Source organism: Salmo salar, chromosome ssa10, assembly GCF_905237065.1.
Source record: "Salmo salar chromosome ssa10, Ssal_v3.1, whole genome shotgun sequence".
Taxonomy (NCBI): Eukaryota; Metazoa; Chordata; class Actinopteri; order Salmoniformes; family Salmonidae; genus Salmo; species Salmo salar.
The window spans coordinates 54,197,626-54,223,488 of NC_059451.1; the positions used below are offsets into that span (position 1 = coordinate 54,197,626).

Consider the following 25,863-nt stretch of genomic DNA (forward strand, 5'->3'; position numbering starts at 1 on the left):
GGTGTAACTGTTAAACTCCTTGCTGACTGTACACTGTACTGCATGATTATAGTGGGTTTACTAACACGTTAGTTCTAGATGCTATGTTGACTATGACGTTAATATGGGGACAACAATGTAGGCTGTGTGTAGCAGTTAGTGATCAGTAAGGTTTGGCTTGCAACGTTTTTTTCGCCTGGTCCCAGACAGCTGATGTGTTGCGCACTAAAGTCCACAAATGAAGGGAAACGGTGAGAGGAGGAGATGCGCGTAGATGTGAGGAGGAATTATACAACGATCAAAGTGATCATGCTGTTTGTATGTGGTTGCTATGAAAGGAATCATGCTGTTTGTATGTGGCTGCTATGAAAGGGATCATGCTGTTTGTATGTGGTTGCTATGAAAGGAATCATGCTGTTTGTATGTGGTTGCTATGAAAGGAATCATGCTGTTTGTATGTGGCTGCTATGAAAGGGATCATGCTGTTTGTATGTGGCTACTATGAAAGGGATCATGCTGTTTGTATGTGGCTGCTATGAAAGGGATCATGCTGTTTGTATGTGGCTGCTATGAAAGGGATCCTGCTGTTTGTACGTGGCTGCAATGAAAGTGAACTGTGTTTGCGTGTGATCAGGGGTGTATTCATTCCACTGATTCTGTTGAAAAAATGTTTCTTAAACAGAAGCAAATGAAACGGAACGGAACGGGGATAAACATACCTGAATTTGTCTAATAGAAACTGTAGTTTGCAACTGTTGGACCAATGATTACACCCTAGATCAGCTAGATGCAGGTAAGCGTGTGCGAGGCGGTATTGAATGTGTTACTGTCTGTCACCTTGATTACTCTCATTTTTCTCTTGATCTTTGCACCTGCGTTGTAAACTTTCACTCAAAGGCTAGATTATAGCAACCTCATGATGTTTACAGAGAATATTTGAGTATCATGTAGAAGCCTTAACCTATCAATGTTATATTTCAGCTGGGTGAGTTGAATATTAATGAAAGGCATCCAATATTCTGTAATAGAAATAAGGCAGTGCTCATAAAAAAAATGAGCGTCCTCTCTCATCTTAAACGTCACAGACCTTCATTGGTCTGTGTGGTAGTGCTTCCATCGCTCCTGATTTTGAGGTACACCTAAACTGCTTTCACACAGAGGGCTTTATCTTTTTTTGCCTTCTTTTTTTATAGGTAAAACCAGGTAGGGGTAAAAAAAAAAAACACAGTCAATTAAAAACACACAGTCAATTAAAAACACACAGAGAGGGGGTGCTACCCAGTGGTTCTCATGTAAGTTTGTTTTGTAGATTTTTCCAAGGAAACTATAGAGCTGTCCGCAATACTTTGTCTGCACACAAAGAAACATTTTGTTTGTGTGATAACAGTGATAACGAAACATTCTAACCATTGATATCTTTTGGAATGTTCTAATTTAACAAACGGTGGACTCTTGAGTTTTTTTTAGAGGGCTTGGGGGTCATCAGAAGAAAGAGAGGAGATTTGTTTTTCAGGTTGTGAACAAAAAAAGAAAGACTGAAGGAAAGAGTGAAAGAAAGAGCGGACTTTCAACAAAGCATTTCTATTTCTCCTACACAATAATCTTCAGAGGTCAACATAATGGAATACGCTTAGAAACAAGTATTTGCCAGTGTCCCTCTATCCAGTTCTTCATATTGTTGTAATAAAATACAGCCTTTCTGCTGGAAAATCAATAAAAGACAAATGGCAGCACTTTTGACTCAACAACGTACAGAACACTGGCCTTGAGAAGCATTCAAAATCTCTTTATACTTAAGATGAATAAAATGTTGTCTACGTGTCATGTTCTGGAAGAGTGGAAGTGCATTCCATATTGGCAGAAATAATTGAAAAGGAGACATGCTTGGTCATGATAGGGAATTCGAACAAAAGCAACCATAATGGACTGAGACGGAATGAAAATTGAAATCAATAAATGTGAAACGTTCAGAGAATAGAGTGAATACAATTCAGAGGACGTCCGCGGATAATACAAAACAAAATGTAAAAGGAAACTTTGGAAAAACAACATCTCTGGTCAGTAACAGTAATATTTTACACACAGAACTTACTTGAAGCACACAAACTCTTCCATCAAATCCACTGGCTGCTTTTGTGAGGCCAACTCAAGCCAGGATCATTTTCATTGAGGTGTTTTGGTATCAGTTTAACTACTATTACACACTTTGTGGTCTAAATGTAGATTTAGTTGTAACCTAACTCAATGTCGAATTTCAAACAACCAAATATAACCTGGATTTAAAAAATTAAAACAAATCTTTGCCAAGAAGGAATATAAATGTTGTAAAACATGTTTTATTGCCGGGTTGGAGTTTTAACACTTTTCTCTTACCAATAGGAAGTACCAGTACTAGTAATGCCCTACTTCTGTTCTTCTGTTGAAGATGGACTTCACATCTTGGCTTGGCTTTAAGAAAAGGTGATTAGGTGAGAGTGTGTCAGGGTGTTGTTACATGTTGTTTTGAAGCACTCAGGGACCACAGCCAGAAGTCCCCGGGGGCAGTTCCACCCTTTCTTCACTTCCCTGGGCCCGCAATGGAACTATAAGCTTGATCTGTACTGACACACCCAGCCACATCCACACCAGAGAAAGGAAGGGACTGGGACCTTTAAGAGTGAGAGAAACGGCAGAGAACTTGCAAGTGGAATAGGAAATGTAAAAGTACACCCATTCTTAAGTCTTTGTTCAATCTTAATCCATTGTTGAGTCTTGTCTAACCACAGGAATGGATTCACTACTATATAAGCCATGTGCTGGTATTATGAACAGACTAAAACCACCTGTCCTTTAAGCTCTGTGTAAATCATCTATAGAGAGCCTGAGACCACAAGACATCCCAAAAAAAGGTGTTTCTCAAAAATAAATAACCCTCATCAAAGAAGCAGGATAACAGGAGAGACTGACAGGCCTTTGAAAACCTGTTTGGCTATTTTCAGAGAAAGAGACAGAAGCCTTGTTTATACCTGGTGCTAACATGCATCCTTTGTCCTGATGTTCTGACTGTGCCCACATTTCCAGAAACACATGGTATTAAAACGTGTCTGTTATCCGTCCACTGTCCCTGCACTGTGACAAGATTTCCTGGTCCCTCCATTTATGCAAATTATTTAACTGCTACTCTATCAAAATAATATGTATTTATTTATTGTAAGACATATTGATGTCATAAGTCAATTGTGCAACCTGTCAATGTTTTAAAAGGCAAGATAATGATGATTGAAGTGGTTTCACTGTCCAGATCCATCCACAGTTGTAAGATATCTAGACACAATGCGAGTCTGATTAACTCCGAAGATGGTCAGGAAGATCTGATCACAATCCGATCACAATGCATCTTTTAATCGTCTACACCTGTCTGAAAATGTGGGCACAATCTGAATGTGGAGAAGATCAGGACAAAAGGATGTATGTTAGAACCGGGAGTAGAGAGAGAGAGAGAGAGAGAGAGAGAGAGAGAGAGAGAGAGAGAGAGAGAGAGAGAGAGAGAGAGAGAGAGAGAGAGAGAGAGAGAGAGAGAGAGAGAGAGAGAGAAAGAGAGAGAGAGAGAGAGCCCTGGTAAAGGTCAGTGTGAACCTTGATGGATCTTAGAATCTCGAACATGGTACAGAGATAAAGTGGCCGGTGAGAAATATCAATTACGCCTTGACATTTTCAAGAGAGACAAAGTCATCCTATGAAGTACCCTGCTATGGTGCAGTGTTAGTGGTCACTGCAGCTTCTCCAATACTCACCCTCAGTGATCTGGTCAGAGATCTGGTCAGTGATCTGGTCAGTGATTTGGCCAGTGTTCTGGTCAGTGATCTGGTCAGTAATTTGGTCAGCGATCTGGTCAGTGATCTGGTCAGTGATTTGGTCAGTAATTTGGTCAGAGATCTGGTCAGCGATCTGGTCAGTGATCTGGTCAGTGATTTGGTCAGTGATCTGGTCAGTGATTTGGTCAGTGATCTGGTCAGTGATCTGGTCAGTGATCTGGTCAGCGATTTGGTCAGTGATCTGGTCAGTGATTTGGTCAGTGATCTGGTCAGTGATTTGGCCAGTGTTCTGGTCAGTGATCTGGTCAGTAATTTGGTCAGCGATCTGGTCAGTGATCTGGTCAGTAATTTGGTCAGCGATCTGGTCAGTGATCTGGTCAGTGATCTGGTCAGTGATCTGGTCAGCGATTTGGTCAGTGATCTGGTCAGTGATTTGGTCAGTGATTTGGTCAGCAATCTGGTCAGTGATTTGGTCAGTGATCTGGTCAGCGATCTGGTCAGTGATCTGGTCAGTGATCTGGTCAGTGATTTGGTCAGCGATCTGGTCAGTGATCTGGTCAGTGTTTTGGTCAGTGATCTGGTCAGAGATCTGGTCAGTGTTTTGGTCAGTGATTTGATCAGTGATCTGGTCAGTGATCTGGTCAGTGATTTGGTCAGTGATCTGGTCAGAGATTTGGTCAGTGATCTGGTCAGTGATTTGGTCAATGATCTGGTCAGTGATTTGGTCAGTGATCTGGTCAGTGATTTGGTCAGTGATCTGGTCAGTGATCTGGTCAGTGTTCTAGTCAGGCCTATGCATGATTCACAATACCAACTGAGTATGTTTGAGCCCATGCTGAACCTATGGTGTACTTAGTCAGTGCAAATTATAAATACTACAAATGTCATTCACCAATTGTACAGTTTTGGATCCTACTTCTGACACCAACTGTAGATGTCTTCCATCACTCCCCATTCAGTACACACACACAGATATTACCTGTCTCATTCAAAACGATGCCTCACAACTCTAGTGGAAAAGAGGCAAGCTGATGGGAGCTGCATAAAAACACAATTAACCTGTTTTGGATTAAATTTCAACAACCAAAATCTTAAATGAAGTCTTGTACGGCGTAATAGGAGGATATCTAAAACATACCTCGTTGCTTCAACAACGACCGCAAATTACTCCAGCAATAATAATATGTCTCTACAGTGTATCTTAATCATCAACAGTGCTACCTGAACTAGAGCGTATTTGCTGATATAATTAATTGGCATAATGAAGACAGCCCTGCTTAGTGATAAACCTGCTTCGTGCTGCTTAGTAATTACAATGATGTCCATTATGATTCCTTCTGCGTAGCAGAAGGGAGAGTATTAAAAGGATATTCTCATTGGAGACCTTTATTTTCTTATGCAGTCAAAAGACCAAGGTAAATCAATAAATATACTGAACAAAAAATTATAAATGCAACATTTGTTCCATGAGCTGAAATAAAAGATCCTTGAAATGTTCCATACGCACATCAAGCTTATTTCTCTCAACTATTGTGCAAAAATGTGTTTACATCCCTGTTTGAAAGCATTTCTCCTTTGCCCAGATAATTCACCTGACAGGTGTGGCATATCAAGAAGCTGATTAAACAGCACGATCATTACACAGGTGTGCCACTCCTAAAATGTGCAGTTTTGTCACACAACACAATGCCACAGATGTCTAAAGTTTTGGGGGAGCGTGCAATTGGCATGCTGACTGCAGGAATGTCCACCAGAGCTGTTGCCAGATAATTGAATGTTAATTTCTCTACCATTAGCCGCAACATTGTTTTAGAGAATTTGGCAGTATGTCCAACTGGCCTCACAACCGCAGACCACGTGTAACCATGCCAGCCCAGGACATCCACATCCGGCTTCTTCACCTGCAAGATCATCTGAGACCAGCCACCTGGACAGCTGATGAAACTGTTAATTTGCACAACTGAAGAATTTCTGCACAGAAACCGTCTTAGGGAAGTTCATCTGCGTGCTGGTCATCCTCATCAAGCTATTGACCTAACAGCAGTTCGGCGTCGTAACCGACATCAGTGGCAAATGCTCACTTTCGATGGCCACTGGCATGCTGGAGAAGTGTGCTCTTCACGGATGAATCCCAGTTTTAACTGTACCGGGCAGATGGTGCCGTTTGGGCGAGTGGTTTGCTGATGTCAACATTGTGAACAGAGTGCCCAATGGTGGCGGTGGGGTTATGGTATGGACAGGCATAAGCTATGGACAACAAACACAATTGCATTTTATCAATGGCAATATGAATGAACATAGATACCATGACGAGATCCTGAGGCCCGTTATCATGACATTCATCCACCACCATTACCCCATGTTTCAGCATAATAATGCACGGCCCCATGTCCCAAGGATCCGTAACACAATTCCTGGAAGCTGAAAATGTCCCAGTTCTTCCATGGCCTGCATACTCACCAGACATGTCACCCGTTGAGCATGTTTGGAATGCTCTGGATAGACATGTACAACAGCTTGTTCCAGTTTGGGCCAATATCCAGCAACTTCACACAGCCATTGAAAAGGAGTGGAACAACATTCCACAGGCCACAATCAGCCTGATGAAGGAGATGTGTTGCGCTGCATGAGGCAAATGGTGGTCACACCTGACACTGACTGGTTTTATGATCCACACCCCTACCTTCTTTTTAAAGGTATCTGTGACCAACAGATACATATCTGTATTCCCAGTCATGTGAATCCATAGAAAGCCTAATTAATGTATTTCAATTGACTGATTTCCTGATATGAACTGTAACTCAGTAAAATCTTTGAAATTGTTGCATGTTGTGTTTAAATTTTTGTTCGGTACATATTCCTCCGTAACAAATGTCAGAGTTTTCTGCTTAGCGACAACACTACTGTCTATTATGTATCATTCTGTTTAGCAGAATAGGAAAAAGGGCATTCTCCTTTATACCTTAGTTTCCTATAGAAAAGTTCAAAATAAATCAATAGGTTAATAATCCATACAGTACATATTCCCCAGCAATAACTGGAGTTTTCAATTAGTAAAGGGGAATGCAGCAATGAATACACAGAAGACAAGGTCAGATTAGCGGTTTGATCTGACGTATTTAGCAAACTGTGCCCTGAAAACCAGCATTCATCACTACTTACTTATACTAATGGACAGACAGACTGACAGAGAGAGAGAGAGAGAGAGAGAGAGAGAGAGAGAGAGAGAGAGAGAGAGAGAGAGAGAGAGAGAGAGAGAGAGAGAGAGAGAGAGAGAGAGAGAGAGAGAGAGAGAGAGAGAGAGAGAGAGAGAGAGAGACAGAGAGAGACATTTGCTTTGGTTTGGCAATGTTAACATATGTTTCCCATGCCAATAAAGTACTTGAATTGAATTGAATTGACTGAGAGAGAGAGAGAGGGCGAGAGAGAGAGAGAGAAGTTGCTTTGTGATCACATGAATGCCAGAAAGGATATTTAAGTACATCAAAAGGAAGGCTATTCGGATAATTATCATAATTTACCGGATCTGTCTGTTTAGAATGACTCACAGTCTAACAAGAGAGAACTTTATATTTAATAAATCTCATTTTCAATAACAAATTAGATAACATGTCTGTTTGAGTCATGTCTCTGTGCACCATGTTGTTCCAGAGAACATATACACAATTATTCTACTCGTATTCTATCATGTAGAAAATCATGACTGATTTATGAAACCAAAAAAAAATTGAAAACTACTAAAAAATACTGAAAATAAGGTTGTGTGTAAACCTTATTCTGAAAACTATAACAACGGATTTGGTTAATTATTATCTTATTTGCACAAGTTAACTTTGATAATACACAGATTACTTTTTCTCATTTTTAATCCAAGAAATGAAAGACTTAAATTAGTAAACTATCTAGCACACATACAGCCCTTCCAGAAACAGCGATTCATTTGAAGGTAATCATAGGTGTGGAAATGTGTGTTATCTTCTGAGCATTCCAGTGCATGCTAAAGGCCTATTTGGCTCCATAGTGGTAATGTTAAGTCTCTGTCTGTAATAAATATTCATACTTTATTCAGGGCCTTTGTTAATCTGACTACCTTCCATCAGTAGGATCTGTTGTGGCTCCTCAAACACAAATAGTAAAAAAAAACAAGGAGAAATAAATATATAAATAATAATAACAATGAATGAACTGGGGAAATGTGGAAACATCAAAGGCTTCTCCTATCTCTGTAACATGTAAACAGTGCGTGCCTTCAGTGAGTTGAAGAGCTCTTTTTTAATAATTCCATTGGAAGATTGCCATAATCGACAAGACAACCGCCCTGTAAGTAATAAATCAAATTAACAAACATTTCTGTAGGGTCTGTTCGAAGGGAAAGAGACGAAGCCCAATGTTTTTTTTTTCTAGATATGTGGTCTATATGTCCCCCTGCTCGTTCCTGATTAGTCTAATCTAGTGAGAAATGAATACAGACTGGGTTTTGATTGAGTCAGGCTCCCTGGGCCCTGAGGGCAGCCCTCCTGATAAGTGCCTTTACCTTTCACCTCCAGAACACCACGCAGGCAGGCACCAAGCACGTTAATGTGTGTGTGTACCGTATCCCACTCCCTCTAATCTCATTTGGCCCAGGAAGACATGCTGAAGCTCAGGGAGCTAACACTACCGTCAAGGAGCTAGAGGTAGCATCAGGGATCTAGAGGTAGCATCAGGGAGCTAGAGGTAGCGTCAGGGAGCTAGAGGTACCGTCAGGGAGCTAGAGGTAGCGTCAGGGAGCTAGAGGTACCGTCAGGGAGCTAGAGGTAGCGTCAGGGAGCTAGAGGTACCGTCAGGGAGCTAGAGGTAGCGTAAAGGGAGCTAGAGGTACCGTATCCCACTCCCTCTAATCTCATTTGGCCCAGGAAGACATGCTGAAGCTCAGGGAGCTAACACTACCGTCAATGAGCTAGAGGTAGCATCAGGGATCTAGAGGTACCGTCAGGGAGCTAGAGGTACCATCAGGGAGCTAGAGGTAGCATCAGGGAGCTAGAGGTACCGTCAGGGAGCTAGAGGTACCATCGGGGAGCTAGAGGTAGCGTTAAGGGAGCTAGAGGTAGCGTCAGGGAGCTAGAGGTAGCGTCAGGGAGCTAGAGGTACCGTCAGGGAGCTAGAGGTACCGTCAGGGAGCTAGAGGTACCGTCAGGGAGCTAGAGGTAGCGTCAGGGAGCTAGAGGTACCGTCAGGGAGCTAGAGGTAGCGTTAAGGGAGCTAGAGGTACCGTCGGGGAGCTAGAGGTACCGTCGGGGAGCTAGAGGTAGCGTCAGGGAGCTAGAGGTAGCGTCAGGGAGCTAGAGGTAGCGTCAGGGAGCTAGAGGTACCGTCAGGGAGCTAGAGGTACCGTCAGGGAGCTAGAGGTAGCGTCAGGGAGCTAGAGGTAGCATCAGGGAGCTAGAGGTACCGTCAGGGAGTTAGAGGTAGCGTCAGGGAGCTAGAGGTACCGTCAGGGAGGTAAAGGTAGCGTCAGGGAGCTAGAGGTACCGTCAGGGAACTAGAGGTACCGTCAGGGAGGTAAAGGTAGCGTCAGGGAGCTAGAGGTACCGTCAGGGAGCTAGAGGTAGCGTCAGGGAGCTAGCACTACAGGGAGATTAGCGTCCTTGGCTTGCTTCACCAAGGGATTCCTCTGGCCTGCTAATGTTGCCTTTTAGACAACCCCAGACTTCTTCACACTGCTGCAGAAGGCCAGAATAAGGAGCCAGTTCAGAAAACACACTTTATGAGTCCCCCGCCCCCTGTGACAACTACTGCAATAGAAAACAATGGGACGGAGTGCTTCATCTTTAATCTTCTGCTTACAACAGACAAGCAAGTAAGACAGATCACATGAAATCGCATGTTGAAATGTGGAAGTGTGGAAGTGTGCCTGATTTTTCATTTATTTCCAAGCTTCTCCCAGTGTTTTTGATGAATGTCAGTCACTCCCTAATGGATCTTTAACTCCATCCAGTCTGCTATCGTTTAGAGGAAGTCCCATGAGGCCACTGCAAATAGCTTTTCTTCAGACTAACGATTAATTGCAACTGGCTTATTTAACACTTTAATCCCTTTTGTTTAAAAAAATGACTCTGCGATCTGAACGTTAACGTTAATAAATTGAATTACCTTTAAGTGAACCCTACCAGGATAAAGGGTTTGTGGACAGCGCACGCACTTCTGATTGGCTTCCAAAATGGCACCCTATTCCCTATGTCGTGCACTGGTCAAAAGTAGTGCACTACACGGGGAATAGGGTGCCCTTTAGGGCGCAACCCTACTCACCTGAGAGAGAACCAGCGAGGGGATAAGAGAAGGCTCGAGGCTGCGTTACTCCTGCTTAATGACTGACAATAACTTCACATCTGAAAATAGACTGCACGCACAGACAGACACAGAGAGAAATTGTTAGAGAATTATTGGTATCAAGTTTGAAATGTAGAAGAGTCAGATGTTTCTGCCTAAACTTTAAAGATCAGATGCATGGAAGTTATTGAAGTACATATGACAAACCAGGAGGTGGTGACCTCAACTGAAACTACATTAAATAGGTTGAAAACAAATAACATTTACATTAGATAGATTATGAAGCTGACTGTGTCTGTGTCTGTGTCTGAGACTGTGACTGTGTCTGTGACTGTGACTGTGTCTGTGACTGTGACTGTGTCTGTGTCTGTGTCTGGGACTCTGTCTGTGTCTGTGTCTGGGACTGTGACTGTGTCTGTGTCTGTGTCTGGGACTGTGACTGTGTCTGTATCTGTGACTGTGTCTGTGTCTGTGTCTGTGTCTGTGACTGTGACTGTGTCTGTGTCTGTGTCTGTGTCTGGGACTCTGTCTGTGTCTGTGTCTGTGTCTGGGACTGTGACTGTGTCTGTGTCTGAGTCTGAGTCTGTGACTGTGTCTGAGTCTGTGACTGTGTCTGTGACTGTGTCTGTGACTGTGACTGTGACTGTGTCTGAGTCTGTGTCTGTGACTGTGTCTGTGACTGTGTCAAGATGATACTTTGGACCTGGACCTGATGGCATTCAACGGTTTCGGCAGGTGTGTTATTGTACGAAAGGCAGTGGAAGAAGCGCTGAAGGACATTATTGTACCAGTTGTGTTGTGTTAGTGGTGAAAATAATAGAACAGAATGGCTATAGGTCAAGACAGTCACCATGGCAGCAGGGATCAAAGAGCTGCCAGAGTCAGGGTCACATTCACAAGATGACGCCTCAACCCTGACAGGTTCAAACGCTTTCTGTTGATGTGTTCTGCGGTGAAGTTGTTGTGCTGAGGGGTGAAGAGAATGTCCAGCTCAGACAGGCCTCATCATCAGGGTCCAGAATGGCACCAGATGGACACAACAGACAGTAGCTGACCATTGAAAGCAGTGATGGGGGAGAGTTTTCAAAAGGCACCTCTTGTCATGAACTTCCTTTGGGTTGATTGACAGCTTGTCATGGCTAGCAATCATGTAGTGAGGTGAACAGAGACCTTTTTTTATTTATTTTTTACATCAGCCAAAATGCAATTCTGGGTTATATTATTGTTGATCACATTATTGTTTTAGTAATCAGTCGTTATGAGATGTGGTATTGTTACTATTAAGTTATTGTATGACAAACCTTTATCAAAGGAAATGTATTAAATTGGTTACCTTACCGCAAGACATAACAGAGTTGAGTAATTGGTTACCTTACCGCAAGACATAACAGAGTTGAGTACAATAACCTCTGCTGCTCCAAACAAGCACATTTCAAATGTGTTATTGTGTGTCTAAAAGTCTAGACACAATTACACAATTCATTTACAAGCAATGGAGTTAAAACAGAAGACACCTTGACAATTCTGTGAATGAGAGGTACCACCCTAAGGTCAATGAGCTGGTGAGTCAACCAACCATGAACCAGAAACATGTTGATGCCTGCTAGCTATGTGTGTCATCGTGAGAACCAGGGTGAAAGTCTCTGTTACTCTACTGAGAACAGCAATCTTGATAAAGTTGTGTGTGTGTGTGTGTGTGTGTGTGGTGCAGAAGCATTACCATCCAGGCCAAACATGTGGTTGTAGTCCACATTGAAATCATCATTGTTAGACCATAACAATGGAAGTTCACTTTAAATAATACCCTGGTGAAGACATTGGCCAAAAACGCATTGATTTTAACAATAAAATGTAGATTTTTTTTTTTAAAGCAAACTTCCTTTGACCTACCAATAGTTGTTGAATATCTTTCCATCTTGAGTCTACTGCACTATCTATACACCTTAATTGGTTTGAAAGCCAGGTAGCAACAGGTCTTCCCTGTGGCTCAGTTGGTAGAGCATGGTGTATGCAACGCCAGGGTTGTGGGTTCGATTCCCACGGGGGGCCAGTACAAAGAAAAAAACACTATTAATAAATAAAAATGCACGAAATGTATCTATTCGCTGTCGCTCTGGATAAGAGCGTCTGGTGAATGTATTTTTCTATAAAACAGCACCTCACACCAGGGCCTCGTTTCTCAGTTTCAGTGCAACTTTAAGCATTATGATAATGTTACCAGATGCAATGTTTCTTTACACGCAAACTTTTTAAGAGTGTTTCCCCAAAACAAGCACGTGGTCTCTTAAATGGATCGTTAAATCATGCGTTGATAGTACTGAAAGAAAAGCAGCTATGCTCTCAAATCAGCTTTCTCCATTCATATCGTACCTTTCACGTTAGAATGATTCCACAATACTGACGACGGATCAGCTCCTAGAGAGATATTACCACCTATGGCTGCTTGAGGTGGATTATTTAGTTTACCCAATCATAATGCCGTATATCACAGATTGGGCACGTATTGTCACACGTCATGAAACACATTGAGGCAGACAGTAGCCTAATCTCAAAATATAACTCAATTCATTTAACATTACATTGATTTCAATATGATTGAAATAGCCTATATAGGCCCATGGATCCCATGTATATTTTAAAGGAGTCATCTCGGTTTTCATTTGAAGCATACTTTTTTATCCTTCACATTTTTTTCTAACAATTGCAAATACTTTGGCAACTGTATATTTTAAACATCCTTCTAAAGTTATCGGCAGTCACAGTCCAGACAGATAGCCTAAACATCTTGGTTTGATGTTTAGCGGAGATCTTCTGTGAATAAGGTGACGCGGAAGGGCAACAAAACATCTAACAATGCGCTTTGGCTGTTCTATGATTGGTCTGGATCACTCGTAGATGTGTGAAGGTTTTAAGAGCCACGTTAGGCTACTAACGAAGGCTATGGGAAACACCTCGGCTACTAACAATGATATTTTAACGCTAATGAAGGCTCTGGGAATAGAGGCCCGGAACAGGCTGTAATTATTAATACGTCCTCTGGTTTTAGTGAGTCTGAGAGTTTGATAGGAAAGGAGTGGGTCTCTTGTTGTGTCATTGTGGGGCCGTCTGGCGATGAAAACTGTGAGTGGGCCGTTTCAATGGAGCCACCACAGTGGATGAATCAAGGAAACAATACCATCCTCTTCGTTATGTTTTAAATCCATAATTCCCATTCACCACAAGCACATGAACAAACTGTGTATTATTCTAAGCTGAAGGACAGGCTCCAGTTGCATTCTGTAGCAAATAGAAGAAAAAAAAGCCTGCCTGAAAAGTATAACTGTTAATGTTGTAAATGATATAGGTCAAATTAATATTTTGGATCAAACTATGTACTTGACGGTTTGACACTTTGCTTTTGGAACACGAATTTGTAGATTTCCAAGCCCGGTGTTTTTGTCTGATGTTTAAGTGTTGTAATAGCAGTTTAGTTCGATTGTGTCATTTCGCAGATGCTGTTATCCAGACCAGACAAGGTGAAACACAGATGCCAATAACAGAGCTAATGTACAGTATTTACTGCCATAGTACACATGGGGAAATTCACTAAACTAAAAAAACATTTCTAACTTATTTTGTAATTGAACCGTTTGTCTAATTGGAATGTTTCAAATATTTCCAAATTCTGGAGGATGTGTTGAATATTTGACGTATGAGAATGTGATGAGATTTACTGACTGTACTAACCAAGAGGACACGGTTCTGTTTCATTTCAAGCATGGCGCAACAAAACTGTCAAAAAATTCCAGGTCCCCCTTGTTTATGTTTTAAGAATATATATATATATATGAGCTATCAAGAGGTACCCGTAAAAGCACATTATTTCAGGACCTAACAGTTAGACCAGACAGTCATTGGTTTTGTCCATTTGTATATGCAGAGCCTGAAAGAATGTCTAAATAGAAGAGCTAAATAAAATGTATTTTCTAATCAAATGTACATGATCGATTTATCAATGATTATTTGGGCCGTCATTGAAAATAAGAATTTGTTCTTAACTGACTTGCCTAGTTAAATAAAGGTTAAATAAAAAAAAGAAAGAGCTGTTGATATTAAAATTTGAAGAACTCAACACCTATTCAACTTTTATCAGTTTGATATAACATATAAAATATGTTATCTAATGACTTATTTTGTTTGGTTTTTCTTCTATCCTGTTAGACAGAAAATAGTTCGTACTGTTTGTTTCAGACTGCAGACGCTTAGGGGTAATACATATTGGTCATATATCGATCCTATAAACGTTTATAATCATCTGTAATTCACTATAGAAACTTTAATAACACATTAATTATATTTCAGGAACAAAACGAACATATCTGGTGAATCAATCTGGTGAATCAAAAATAACATGTTCTTTTGAGGCCCGTGAAACTGGGAGCAATTTCCGTCTAGACAAGTGCCCGGTTTTCCCAGAAGCATCTTAATGCTATAAGTTTGTAGTGAGAACCTTTCGTAGGAGCATCGTTAACTCTCCGAGTTGTTTCCCAACCGTTGTTACAAGAGGTGCACTTGAAAACGCTTGTTAAATACCGCCTGCCTCAGACCACTCATAGAACAGCTAAGTACGGCGTTAGATACATTTTTGTCCCTACTGCGTACCTTTATATACAGAATCACTCTACTAAACATAGAATCAAGAGGTTTACCTGTCTCTCTGTGAGCGCAGATAACTTCACAGTGAAGTTGACTACAAATACAAAGTTGACAGTGTCTTTACAAATTTTTTACAAACAAGCGAAGGCTACAAATAGGCTTATAATGAAAACAGAGATGACTGCATTTAAAGATAAATAGCCTATAGACCTATATACTGTATTTCAATTATATTGAAATCAATTCCATGTTCATTCAGTTGAGTTGTATTTTTGCTATTTGGCTACTGTATGTCATTTTTGTCTCAATATATTTCATGATGTGTAGCCTAAAACATATGCGCAATGATGTGCCACATCTTCATTTAGTGGATTATTATTGGGTAAGCATTAGAATAAGCCGCCTAAATATTTCCAGCCATGGGTGCTAATATCTCTGTACGAGCAGATCCGTCGTCAGTATTGTGAAATAATTATAATGTTAAGGTAGGGTTTGAAAGGTGAAAGCTGACCCGAGAGCAGCGTTCCGCTTTATGTTGATCCTATCAGTATCGACACGTGGCCCAACTACGCACTTCTCTCTGCGTGGTGTTCTTCAACAGTTGCAGGATCGTTAAAAAACAGTCGTAAGTCTAAATTCCATTTGCTATTGCGAAACCTGTGCAGTCTAACAAAAAAAAGTTATTAGGCGGACACAATACACGTTTACCAAACTATTATTCACTCTGACAACAACTTGGATGTAAAAACGTACTGCAACATATCTCTGTAACACACTTCCCTGTATTGTAAAACTATCAAGGACCTTTGAAGGTAGCAACTGGTGTCACTGCGTCACTGACCCTAATCAAGGCCTACTTTGATAATAAAATGTGGAAACATGTTTATAACGCTGTCTGTATCATAAAAAAATAAAATAAAAGACAGACAATACATATATTACTTAAACTCTTCATCACAACGTTGTAATTGCACATATTGATACTGTTTCCCAATACCGATGGGCCAGTATTGAAACTGTTTCCCAATACCGATGGGCCAGTATTGAAACTGTTTCCCAATACCGATGGGCCAGTATTGAAACTGTTTCTCAATATCGATGGGCCAGTATTGAAACTGTTTCCCAATATCGATGGGCCAGTATTGATACTGTTTCCCAATATCGATGGGCCAGTATTGAAACTGTTTCCCAATATCGATGGGCCAGTATTGATACTGTTTCCCAATGTCGATGGGCCAGTATTGATACTGTTTCCCAATATCGATGGGCCAGTATTGATACTGTTTCCCAATATCGATGGGCCAGTATTGATACTGTTTCCCAATATCGATGGGCCAGTATTGATACTGTTTCCCAATATCGATGGGCCAGTATTGATACTGTTTCCCAATATCGATGGGCCAGTATTTATACTGTTTCCCAATATCGATGGGCCAGTATTGATGGGCCAGTATTGAAACTGTTTCCCAATATCGATGGGCCAGTATTGATACTGTTTCCCAATATCGATGGGCCAGTATTGATACTGTTTCCCAATATCGATGGGCCAGTATTTATACTGTTTCCCAATATCGATGGGCCAGTATTGATACTGTTTCCCAATATCGATGGGCCAGTATTGATACTGTTTCCCAAAATTGATGGGCCAGTATTGATACTGTTTCCCAATATCGATGGGCCAGTATTGATACTGTTTCCCAATATCGATGGGCCAGTATTTATACTGTTTCCCAATATTGATGGGCCAGTATTGATACTGTTTCCCAATATCGATGGGCCAGTATAAAAACTGTTTCCCAATATCGATGGGCCAGTATTGAAACTGTTTCCCAATATCGATGGGCCAGTATTGAAACTGTTTCCCAATATCGATGGGCCAGTATTTATACTGTTTCCCAATATCGATGGGCCAGTATTGATACTGTTTCCCAATATCGATGGGCCAGTATTTATACTGTTTCCCAATATCGATGGGCCAGTATTGATACTGTTTCCCAATATCGATGTGCCAGTATTTATACTGTTTCCCAATATCGATGGGCCAGGATTGAAACTGTTTCCCAATATCGATGGGCCAGTATTTATACTGTTTCCCAATATCGATGGGCCAGTATTGATACTGTTTCCCAATATCGATGGGCCAGTATTTATACTGTTTCCCAATATCGATGCGCCAGTATTGATACTGTTTCCCAATATCGATGGGCCAGTATTGATACTGTTTCCCAATATCGATGGGCCAGTATTGATACTGTTTCCTAATATCGATGGGCCAGTATCAAAACTGTTTCCCAATATCGATGGGCCAGTATTTATACTGTTTCCCAATATCGATGGGCCAGTATTGATACTGTTTCCCAATATCGATGGGCCAGTATGGATACTGTTTCCCAATATCGATGGGCCAGTATTGAAACTGTTTCCCAATATCGATCGGCCAGTATTGATACTGTTTCCGAATATCGATGGGCCAGTATTGCAACTGTTTCCCAATATCGATGGGACAGTATTGATACTGTTTCCCAATATCGATGGGCCAGTATTTATACTGTTTCCCAATATCTATGGGCCAGTATTGATACTGTTTCCCAATATCGATGGGCCAGTATTGATACTGTTTCCCAATATCGATGGGCCAGTATTTATACTGTTTCCCAATATCGATGGGCCAGTATTGATACTGTTTCCCAATATCGATGGGCCAGTATTGATACTGTTTCCCAAAATTGATGGGCCAGTATTGATACTGTTTCCCAATATCGATGGGCCAGTATTGATACTGTTTCCCAATATCGATGGGCCAGTATTTATACTGTTTCCCAATATTGATGGGCCAGTATTGATACTGTTTCCCAATATCGATGGGCCAGTATAAAAACTGTTTCCCAATATCGATGGGCCAGTATTGAAACTGTTTCCCAATATCGATGGGCCAGTATTGAAACTGTTTCCCAATATCGATGGGCCAGTATTTATACTGTTTCCCAATATCGATGGGCCAGTATTGATACTGTTTCCCAATATCGATGGGCCAGTATTTATACTGTTTCCCAATATCGATGGGCCAGTATTGATACTGTTTCCCAATATCGATGTGCCAGTATTTATACTGTTTCCCAATATCGATGGGCCAGGATTGAAACTGTTTCCCAATATCGATGGGCCAGTATTTATACTGTTTCCCAATATCGATGGGCCAGTATTGATACTGTTTCCCAATATCGATGGGCCAGTATTTATACTGTTTCCCAATATCGATGGGACAGTATTGATACTGTTTCCCAATATCGATGGGCCAGTATTGATACTGTTTCCCAATATCGATGGGCCAGTATTGATACTGTTTCCTAATATCGATGGGCCAGTATCAAAACTGTTTCCCAATATCGATGGGCCAGTATTTATACTGTTTCCCAATATCGATGGGCCAGTATTGATACTGTTTCCCAATATCGATGGGCCAGTATGGATACTGTTTCCCAATATCGATGGGCCAGTATTGAAACTGTTTCCCAATATCGATCGGCCAGTATTGATACTGTTTCCGAATATCGATGGGCCAGTATTGCAACTGTTTCCCAATATCGATGGGACAGTATTGATACTGTTTCCCAATATCGATGGGCCAGTATTTATACTGTTTCCCAATATCGATGGGACAGTATTGATACTGTTTCCCAATATCGATGGGCCAGTCTCCGAAGTTCTGACTTTGATCAATGTAGGAAGTTATGTGCCCGCGTTCTCAAGTTCAAAATTCAAGAGATGGGCCTACGAATTTAATGAAGAGCTATTATCGACAATATATCATGGTTATTAGAGGTTCATAGAGGTGTGTGGAGATGCACTGTAAGCCTACTCAACATATATCTGCATGGCAAATATCACCCTAATACCACCTGCTTTGTGTGTGTGTGTGTGTGTGTGTGTGTGTGTGTGTGTGTGTGTGTGTGTGTGTGTGTGTGTGTGTGTGTGTGTGTGTGTGTGTGTGTGTGTGTGTGTGTGTGTGTGTGTGTCCGTATACCACTTCCTTTATACCAGTCGAAGGGGAATTTAAGTCATAGTGTAAATCACTTTCCTGACTGGAACCGCAACATTAAACAGCCGTGGCATGATTCTCTGTCTTTTCCCTCTCTTCTCTTTCTCTCAGTTCATCCCTCCCTTCCCTGTCCTGTTATCAGCTCGTTCACCATTTCATTTCTTTCAAATGAGAATTCAGGGACCCCCAAAATTCAAAGCGCGGGTCTTCAAACAACTGAACTGCGGTTTACTTTTCTTCTAACCCAGATCCAATTTGAGATATACGGGGGGTTTAGCAATGATGATAAACGGGGGTTTAGCAATGATGATATGGGGGGGGGGGGATGAGGCTTTTTGGTGTTTCAGACACAATAGGTATAGATAGTTAATATTGTAGCCTATTTCCTTAACCATTCCCAAACATTTCCCTCCAACGCAAAAAAAAATTAAAATAATAATAATGTGATGAATTCCTGACAAGGAAAACGAATATTTGTCAATATGGAAGGAATCAGCATCGTCTCACACCTTCCTCATCACTATCACCATCACCATCATCATCATCTTCCTAATATAAACCGGTGTACCGCGGGAGCTGTAGCTATGCTAATAGCCTGGAATTGGTTAACACTTAGAGTGACGTTCCAATGAACTGCTCTGATTTCTGTCTCAATGAGATGGAAAATGAGCATAGCAAGATGCAGAGTGAGATACTCCAGAGTCTGATGATGTCAGGGTGACATTTAAAGTCAGTAAAACAAATGACCCATGGCATTCAATTAAAAATGTCGCGTCCCACGACTTCTGTTTCCTGTGTTTTATATTTTCGTTCTTAAAGTGTTTGAGGAAAGAAAGCCGCCTTGTGTCCCTCCTCGTCGACTTTTATCACTAAATGAAGCATATAAATGACCTGAAAGCGCTTGGCTGCCGGATTTAATAAAATAAAATAAAGAACAATTATCCTCTCCTTTTCTCTGATCTAGCGCTGAAATGAGTCTCGGCGAGATAAGGCAGATTTAATTCATCTCTGGAAGCACCAGAGCTCTCTGTTGTGCTCGAATAAAAACGTCTGGAGGATGAGTTTAAAAGAGATTTAGGGCCTCTATAATTTCAAATCATAATTTCCCCTCTATTTGAGTTGTTTTGAGGCGGTGAATAACGCTCTGTGTGCGGAAACAGACAGGGACATTTCAACAGCCTGGGTAAAGCAGCGCGCCATGATCACAGTTTGATTAATTGCCATGAATTAACTTCTAATTGCGCACGCGCTGCATCTCTCCACTTTTACTAAATATGTTTCAGTTTATTATGAACTGACTTAGAGTCATGCTTAATTTTTTACAATACAAATATATATATATACTAACAGGTAATGTATAAATGTGAAGATATTTGCCTAAATGAAGACCTCTATTCAATCCGTATCGCGGAAATTCATTGTTACAGCCTGATTGAAATTTAAAGGCAATGTTCCCGCGTTAGCGGATTATGTATTCACGGTAAACGCTGCAGATGTTGGCTCAACAGGAAATTACCTTTAAATTATCAGCACAACGTAATTTTCCCTTTTTTCCCCAAGTCAAACAATTAAGGTAACCTAAATATCACAGTCGAATTAAGCAACTCTGATTCACTCGAGTTATATAATTATTACAAGACCAAATACATCATAATACAGAAAAAAAATACACATCATAGCCCTCTTTTATTTAAGTGCTCCTGAAAGTAATTATAATTGTCCAATTTCAAAGTTGAATATGCATGCTTTAGGGGGGCTTGATGTTAAACTTCATATTCGGTTCAATGAAGTATCACCCTCATTTACAGTGGCTGATAAGAGCTAAGACTGTCATAAAAATCTGAGGCGCCCCCCCCCCCCCATATTGAATTGCACCTTGGGCAATAGTGCAGAATCGTGAATCTTAACTTCTCCCAGCATATGTTCCTGGCAGATAAGTAAACAATCTGGATGTGAAATGAAAATGTTAATTAATGCAGTAATGTTATTACACCTCGGTGTGCAAATCCTATTCCCTAGTCCTGCGACAATAGGCAGGAGTAGAATCCTATTTCCTAGTCCTGCGACAATAGGCAGGAGTAGAATCCTATTCCCTAGTCTTGCGACAATAGGCAGGAGTAGAATCCTATTCCCTAGCCCTGCGACAATAGGCAGGAGTAGAATCCTATTCTCTAGTCTTGCGACAATAGGCAGGAGTAGAATCCTATTCCCTAGCCCTGCGACAATAGGCAGGAGTAGAATCCTATTCCCTAGTCCTGCTACAATAGGCAGGAGTAGAATCCTTTTCCCTAGTCCTGCGACAATAGGCAAGAGTAGAATCCTATTCCCTAGTCCTGCGACAATAGGCAGGAGTAGAATTCCAATCCTCGGTTTACTTGCAGTCTCAGCCCAATTGTTTTGAAAGCTTGTTCCCCTTTTGAGTCCAAATTACAACAATTGCTAAATGTCAGACACATTTTTCAATTAGAAACAAAATACTAAATCTTTGCGTCCGCCGCAAGTTTATATTCTATCAGATGTTTCAACGGTAATTGCAGCAGTTGGAGCTCTGTTTTGTCATAGCAAGTTGTTACGTGTTTAGCTACAACACGTAACGCTGATGATACAATGTGTTTTGGCATCAAAAAGTGATCATATTCTCTAATCTTTCTTTGAATTTCATATGCACTCCGAGAATAATGGATGTGTGTAATGAAGCAAAATTAAATCACAACGGGTGAGTGAATGAAATAGCCCTATGAATTTGGAGAACACACACACACACACACACACACACACACACACACACACACACACACACACACACACACACACACACACACACACGACGATGTTGCAACTGAGGATTGAGATTTGTTTGTTTATGTAAAAATCAAAACATAACAAACACTTCTTTACACATAACAGCTAGCCTAATGCTAATGACCTCGGGTACAATGTAAAACAGTTTTATGGGGTAGGCCTAAATTAATGTGATGAATGTGTCAGATGCGGAACATATCAGTGCTCTTGAGACTTATTTATCCAAAAGTCCCATTTAGATCTGTAGCCTATAATATTATCCCATAAAGTATGTTCAACATTTTAGCCTGTTGTTCTATTAAATGTACGTTCCTTATTTTTAAATGAAAAAGAACACCCTCTTGATGTGAGTCAGTCAAACAGGTCTGACGAGCGGAATCCCTGAAGGGAGGCCTGTCCTCTCCGCTCAGTCGAACATCAAAGACTATTCTGTCGGTTCATTTCAGTGTCACTAAAGAGTAACCTCAACACATTAACGCAGAGAACATGTTTGTAACCTGTTTAGAACGCAGGCACCGCACCTAAAACTGCAGAAGCTATTACAATTAAAGTTGAATAAAAAAAGTTTGACAGGTTGACAGCCACATAAAAAATACATCGGTCAGGATTTCAATAAGGATCACATTCTGACATACTAAAGGCATAAGATAATATGTCAGGCTAATATCTCTGTAATTCTAAACAGGTAATATAACCTAGTAATTTGTGTATAGCTGTGATAATAACATCAGCCATAATGTTAGGGCTTTGGCTAGAGGCGGACTGAAATAGCCTAAATGTTGAGCAACGCGTTTGGCAATATGAGCTTTGATGGCAACATATTAGCAACACTATCGGAAGTGACAGGCCAGTCAGTCCGAGTTAAAGCTATCCTACATCAGGATGAGCCAATACTGTCATGCTACTGCTATAGAACCCAATAGAGACTGATTATAGCCTGGTTACTGCTATAAAACCCAATAGAGACTGGTTGTAGACTGGTGATTTCACAAGGCCAAAATTAAATCACTGATTATTTCACAAAATATTTCAAACTTGAACCTAGCCCACCCATAGGCCTCTGCTTGCTTTTATTTAGTGGCCTAATCATTTGTTTTGTTATTGTTGTTTTGTTGTTGCTATTATTAATAGTGTTTTTCATGTAGCAAAATATTGTAAATTGTATTGCTAAACAATACATTATTTATTAAGTGATTTTAACTAAACGTATACATTTCAATTAACAGGCTATCCCTAGTTTATGGTTTCTGTAAACGCGGACTTGCCTTCTGTTTGCCTAAAGGTCTAGGCTACGTTTAATCGTTTATCGTTGAATTCTTCTATTGGTCCCTAAAGAGTAGGCCTAAACGCCACGCGTTGTCAGCATTATCTCACATCTCCTCATTCGTTCCAGATGGCCAGCTGCTACTCGCATGAAACGTCACCTCAATCAAACGACGCTGATTAGAGCGATAATGATCATTTAGAGAGTATGTTGAAGGTATGCTTTGTTTCCTCATCTGTTTTTTGTTGCCGAATCTTCTATTTGCAGTAGGTATACTGTAGAGAAATCCATTGTAATTAATCCCAAAAAGAAATGACTCATACATGCACATTTACTGTCTTATTTGCTATGGCTCGCAGCCTGGGTGTAGGGTAATACAATGTAATGATATAAGTCAAATGGCTAAACCACCATTTATTTTTATTTTTTATATTGAGGTTGGTCAAATAACAAATTTAATATAGTATTAATATTCCAAAATATTTTGATAAATATTATTCTTAAATGTGTTGTTGTCCTCTGACGCTTACCACATTGACTCATTGGGTTAACTCAACCAGGCCGGGTTAACTCAATCAGACTGGGTTAACTCTACCAGGCCGGGTTAACTCAATCAGACTGGGTTAACTCTACCAGGCCGGGTTAACTCAATCAGACTGGGTTAACTCTACCAGGCTGGGTTGTGCTGCACCTTCCAATGACACGCTACTGCAATATAACCATACAGGAATTTAATATTTTCTAAGACAGATTGTCCTTTATTCAAAAAGTCTTAGCTCGGCAGATGAACAAAGAACCGAGGTATCACCCTTCAAGATACATTTTCCTTACCATAACATGACAGGTTTTACATTAAAAAATACAACATTAACTGCTTATAACTTCAAATAAGAAGTTATTCCTCAAAACCAACAAAAAAAAACAAAAAAATGACGTGTGACTATTAGCACTGAACCACAGGATAAAAAAAAAAAAATGAAACATTATTAAATTATAAGGACTTTTCATTTGTTATTTTAAATAGACTGTCTAGTTATGTGCCAGTTCGGTCCATAGAAACAATATAACCCGTATATTTATTAACTCAGAGGTCCTTAATTTTGACCCTATCATACCAGCTGAAATTCAGAGTGCCAAAATGCAACACATTATACAGGAAACAAGAAGGCTATCGTAAATTTGTGCAAGCCAAATTTGGAAAATAAGATTATCATAATCATATCAATAATAATTAGAAACAAAATTATCATAGCATCAAGATGTACATAATAAATAAAGTTAAAGGCCTCCTTTTCCGGTAGCCATTAATAAACGTTATAACATTTACAATAATTCTTACAGTTCACAGGGCACCTGCCGTACATAGTTCCGTCCCAGTTCCATGAGGAGGTCAGGAACTCAACGTCTTGTTCAGATCTCGTGAAAAGTTTTCGCCCGTTTTGCTCTTAAGTCCACGGGCCTTTATACTTGTCATTTCTCTTTTTTTGGGGGGGGCGAACTGTTCTGTCCATATAACCTATACATGCATTGCTGTTACTTGTTTAAACAGAAAGTCAGTCAGTCTGTCTGGCGCGTTACATAGCAGTGGCATGTGTTGATGAATATGGGTCTATCCCACTCTTGGTCATACCTGGAAAAAGTATGTAGGCAACCGGGGGCTGTAAACTCGACGCCGACCAGGCGGTACAGTTACAGGGAACCACGTACCCCGGGTTTGTGGGCGACGGGTGGGTGTGGGTGTGCTGGCTGGGGCAACCCAAACTGCCGAACGCGCCGTTCTGGTATCCCAACGAGCCGTAACCCAAACTGCTGGTGGTCATGGTGTGCGGCATCTCTGTCATCTTCTGGATAGCGCTGGAGGTGAACTGGCTCGGGTCGAGGAACGAGTAAGGTACCGAGGTCGGGGGCATGAATGCCCTGACTTTCTCTGATGCGCTCAACAGAGAGTCCGAGGCTGAGAGTCCTTTCAAGTGATCCGTGTCCCCAAGGTAAGGCAAAGGGAACACATACCTGTCCTTCTTCAGTAGATTCTTGGGTTTGCGCCTGGGTCTGTATTTATAGTCTGGGTGTTCTTTCATGTGCTGTGCTCGCAGCCTCTTCGCTTCGTCGATGTAAGGACGCTTTTCGGATTCAGAGAGCAGCTTCCACTCCGCGCCAAGTCTTTTGCTGATTTCTGAGTTATGCATTTTGGGATTCTCTTGTGCCATTTTCCTCCTCTGGCCGCGGGACCAGACCATGAACGCATTCATTGGCCTCTTGATATGATCTACAGGCTTTGACATGTTTTAAAGAGTGTGCCTTTTATCCCCAATTAAAAGTAACGTGGAAAAAGTTCTAAAAATCAACCGAGGAAAAAAAATATTCACCTGTCTTGCTGGCAGACACAGATCATGCCAGTTCTCGAATGCTTGAGACGAAGTCGGAAAACAGCATCAATAAAAATCCACAATGTCCAATTTCTCCGGAGTTAAGAAATCGTTCGCTAAGTCCAGCCTATGTACACTTTCTTTTTCAAAAACCGTGGTTGCCTATAAAGGTGGAAAACAGCAACACGCATGAAAATCCACCGAGGTGAAAGCAAAAGTTCCGCGGTCGAAGAGTCATAAAGTGTTGTGTTTTTTTCTTAGAGATTTCCCGCCTTGCAACAGCACCTGGTTTGGAAATGAGGGGAAGCGCGTGAATGAGAGCCAAAAGCGGTGAAGTTCAAAGGCTGGGCTGGTTTGGTCTGCACGCATCTGACATAATCACAGGGCGTTCACTCGCCAACCTGAGCACCCAATCAGCACACAGAGACCGGCATAATACCTTTACCAAAATATGTATATTACTACATAAACAAAGATTGGGGAGGAAAAAAAAGGGGGATACTCTTTCCCTCCCAGAATCCATTTAGTTGAAACGCTACAAACATACACCTTCAACCTTTTAGCAATAAAACCTGACTCCTGTTAATCCGAACGAATGAAGTAAGGGGAGCATGTTATGCTATAGCAGGATGGCTTGCAAATTAAGTAGGTTATTCTTTTTTTTTTTTTTTTACA

The 25,863-nt window shown here is 40.9% G+C and overlaps 1 protein-coding gene across 1 annotated transcript; it reads right to left on the bottom strand.

Moving 5' to 3' along the window:
- Window positions 1-23,538: 23,538 nt before the first annotated feature.
- On the bottom strand, window positions 23,539-25,546 carry sox14 (SRY-box transcription factor 14). The gene has a single exon (XM_014123661.2). It carries the CDS (start codon window positions 25,102-25,104, stop codon window positions 24,397-24,399), a length of 708 nt encoding a protein of 235 aa, XP_013979136.1. The 5' UTR covers window positions 25,105-25,546; the 3' UTR covers window positions 23,539-24,396.
- Window positions 25,547-25,863: the final 317 nt, after the last annotated feature.

Bases quoted from the DNA above. Each gene is read 5' to 3' on its own strand.
- sox14 (XM_014123661.2), bottom strand. From the start codon at position 25,104: ATGTCAAAGCCTGTAGATCATATCAAGAGGCCAATGAATGCGTTCATG.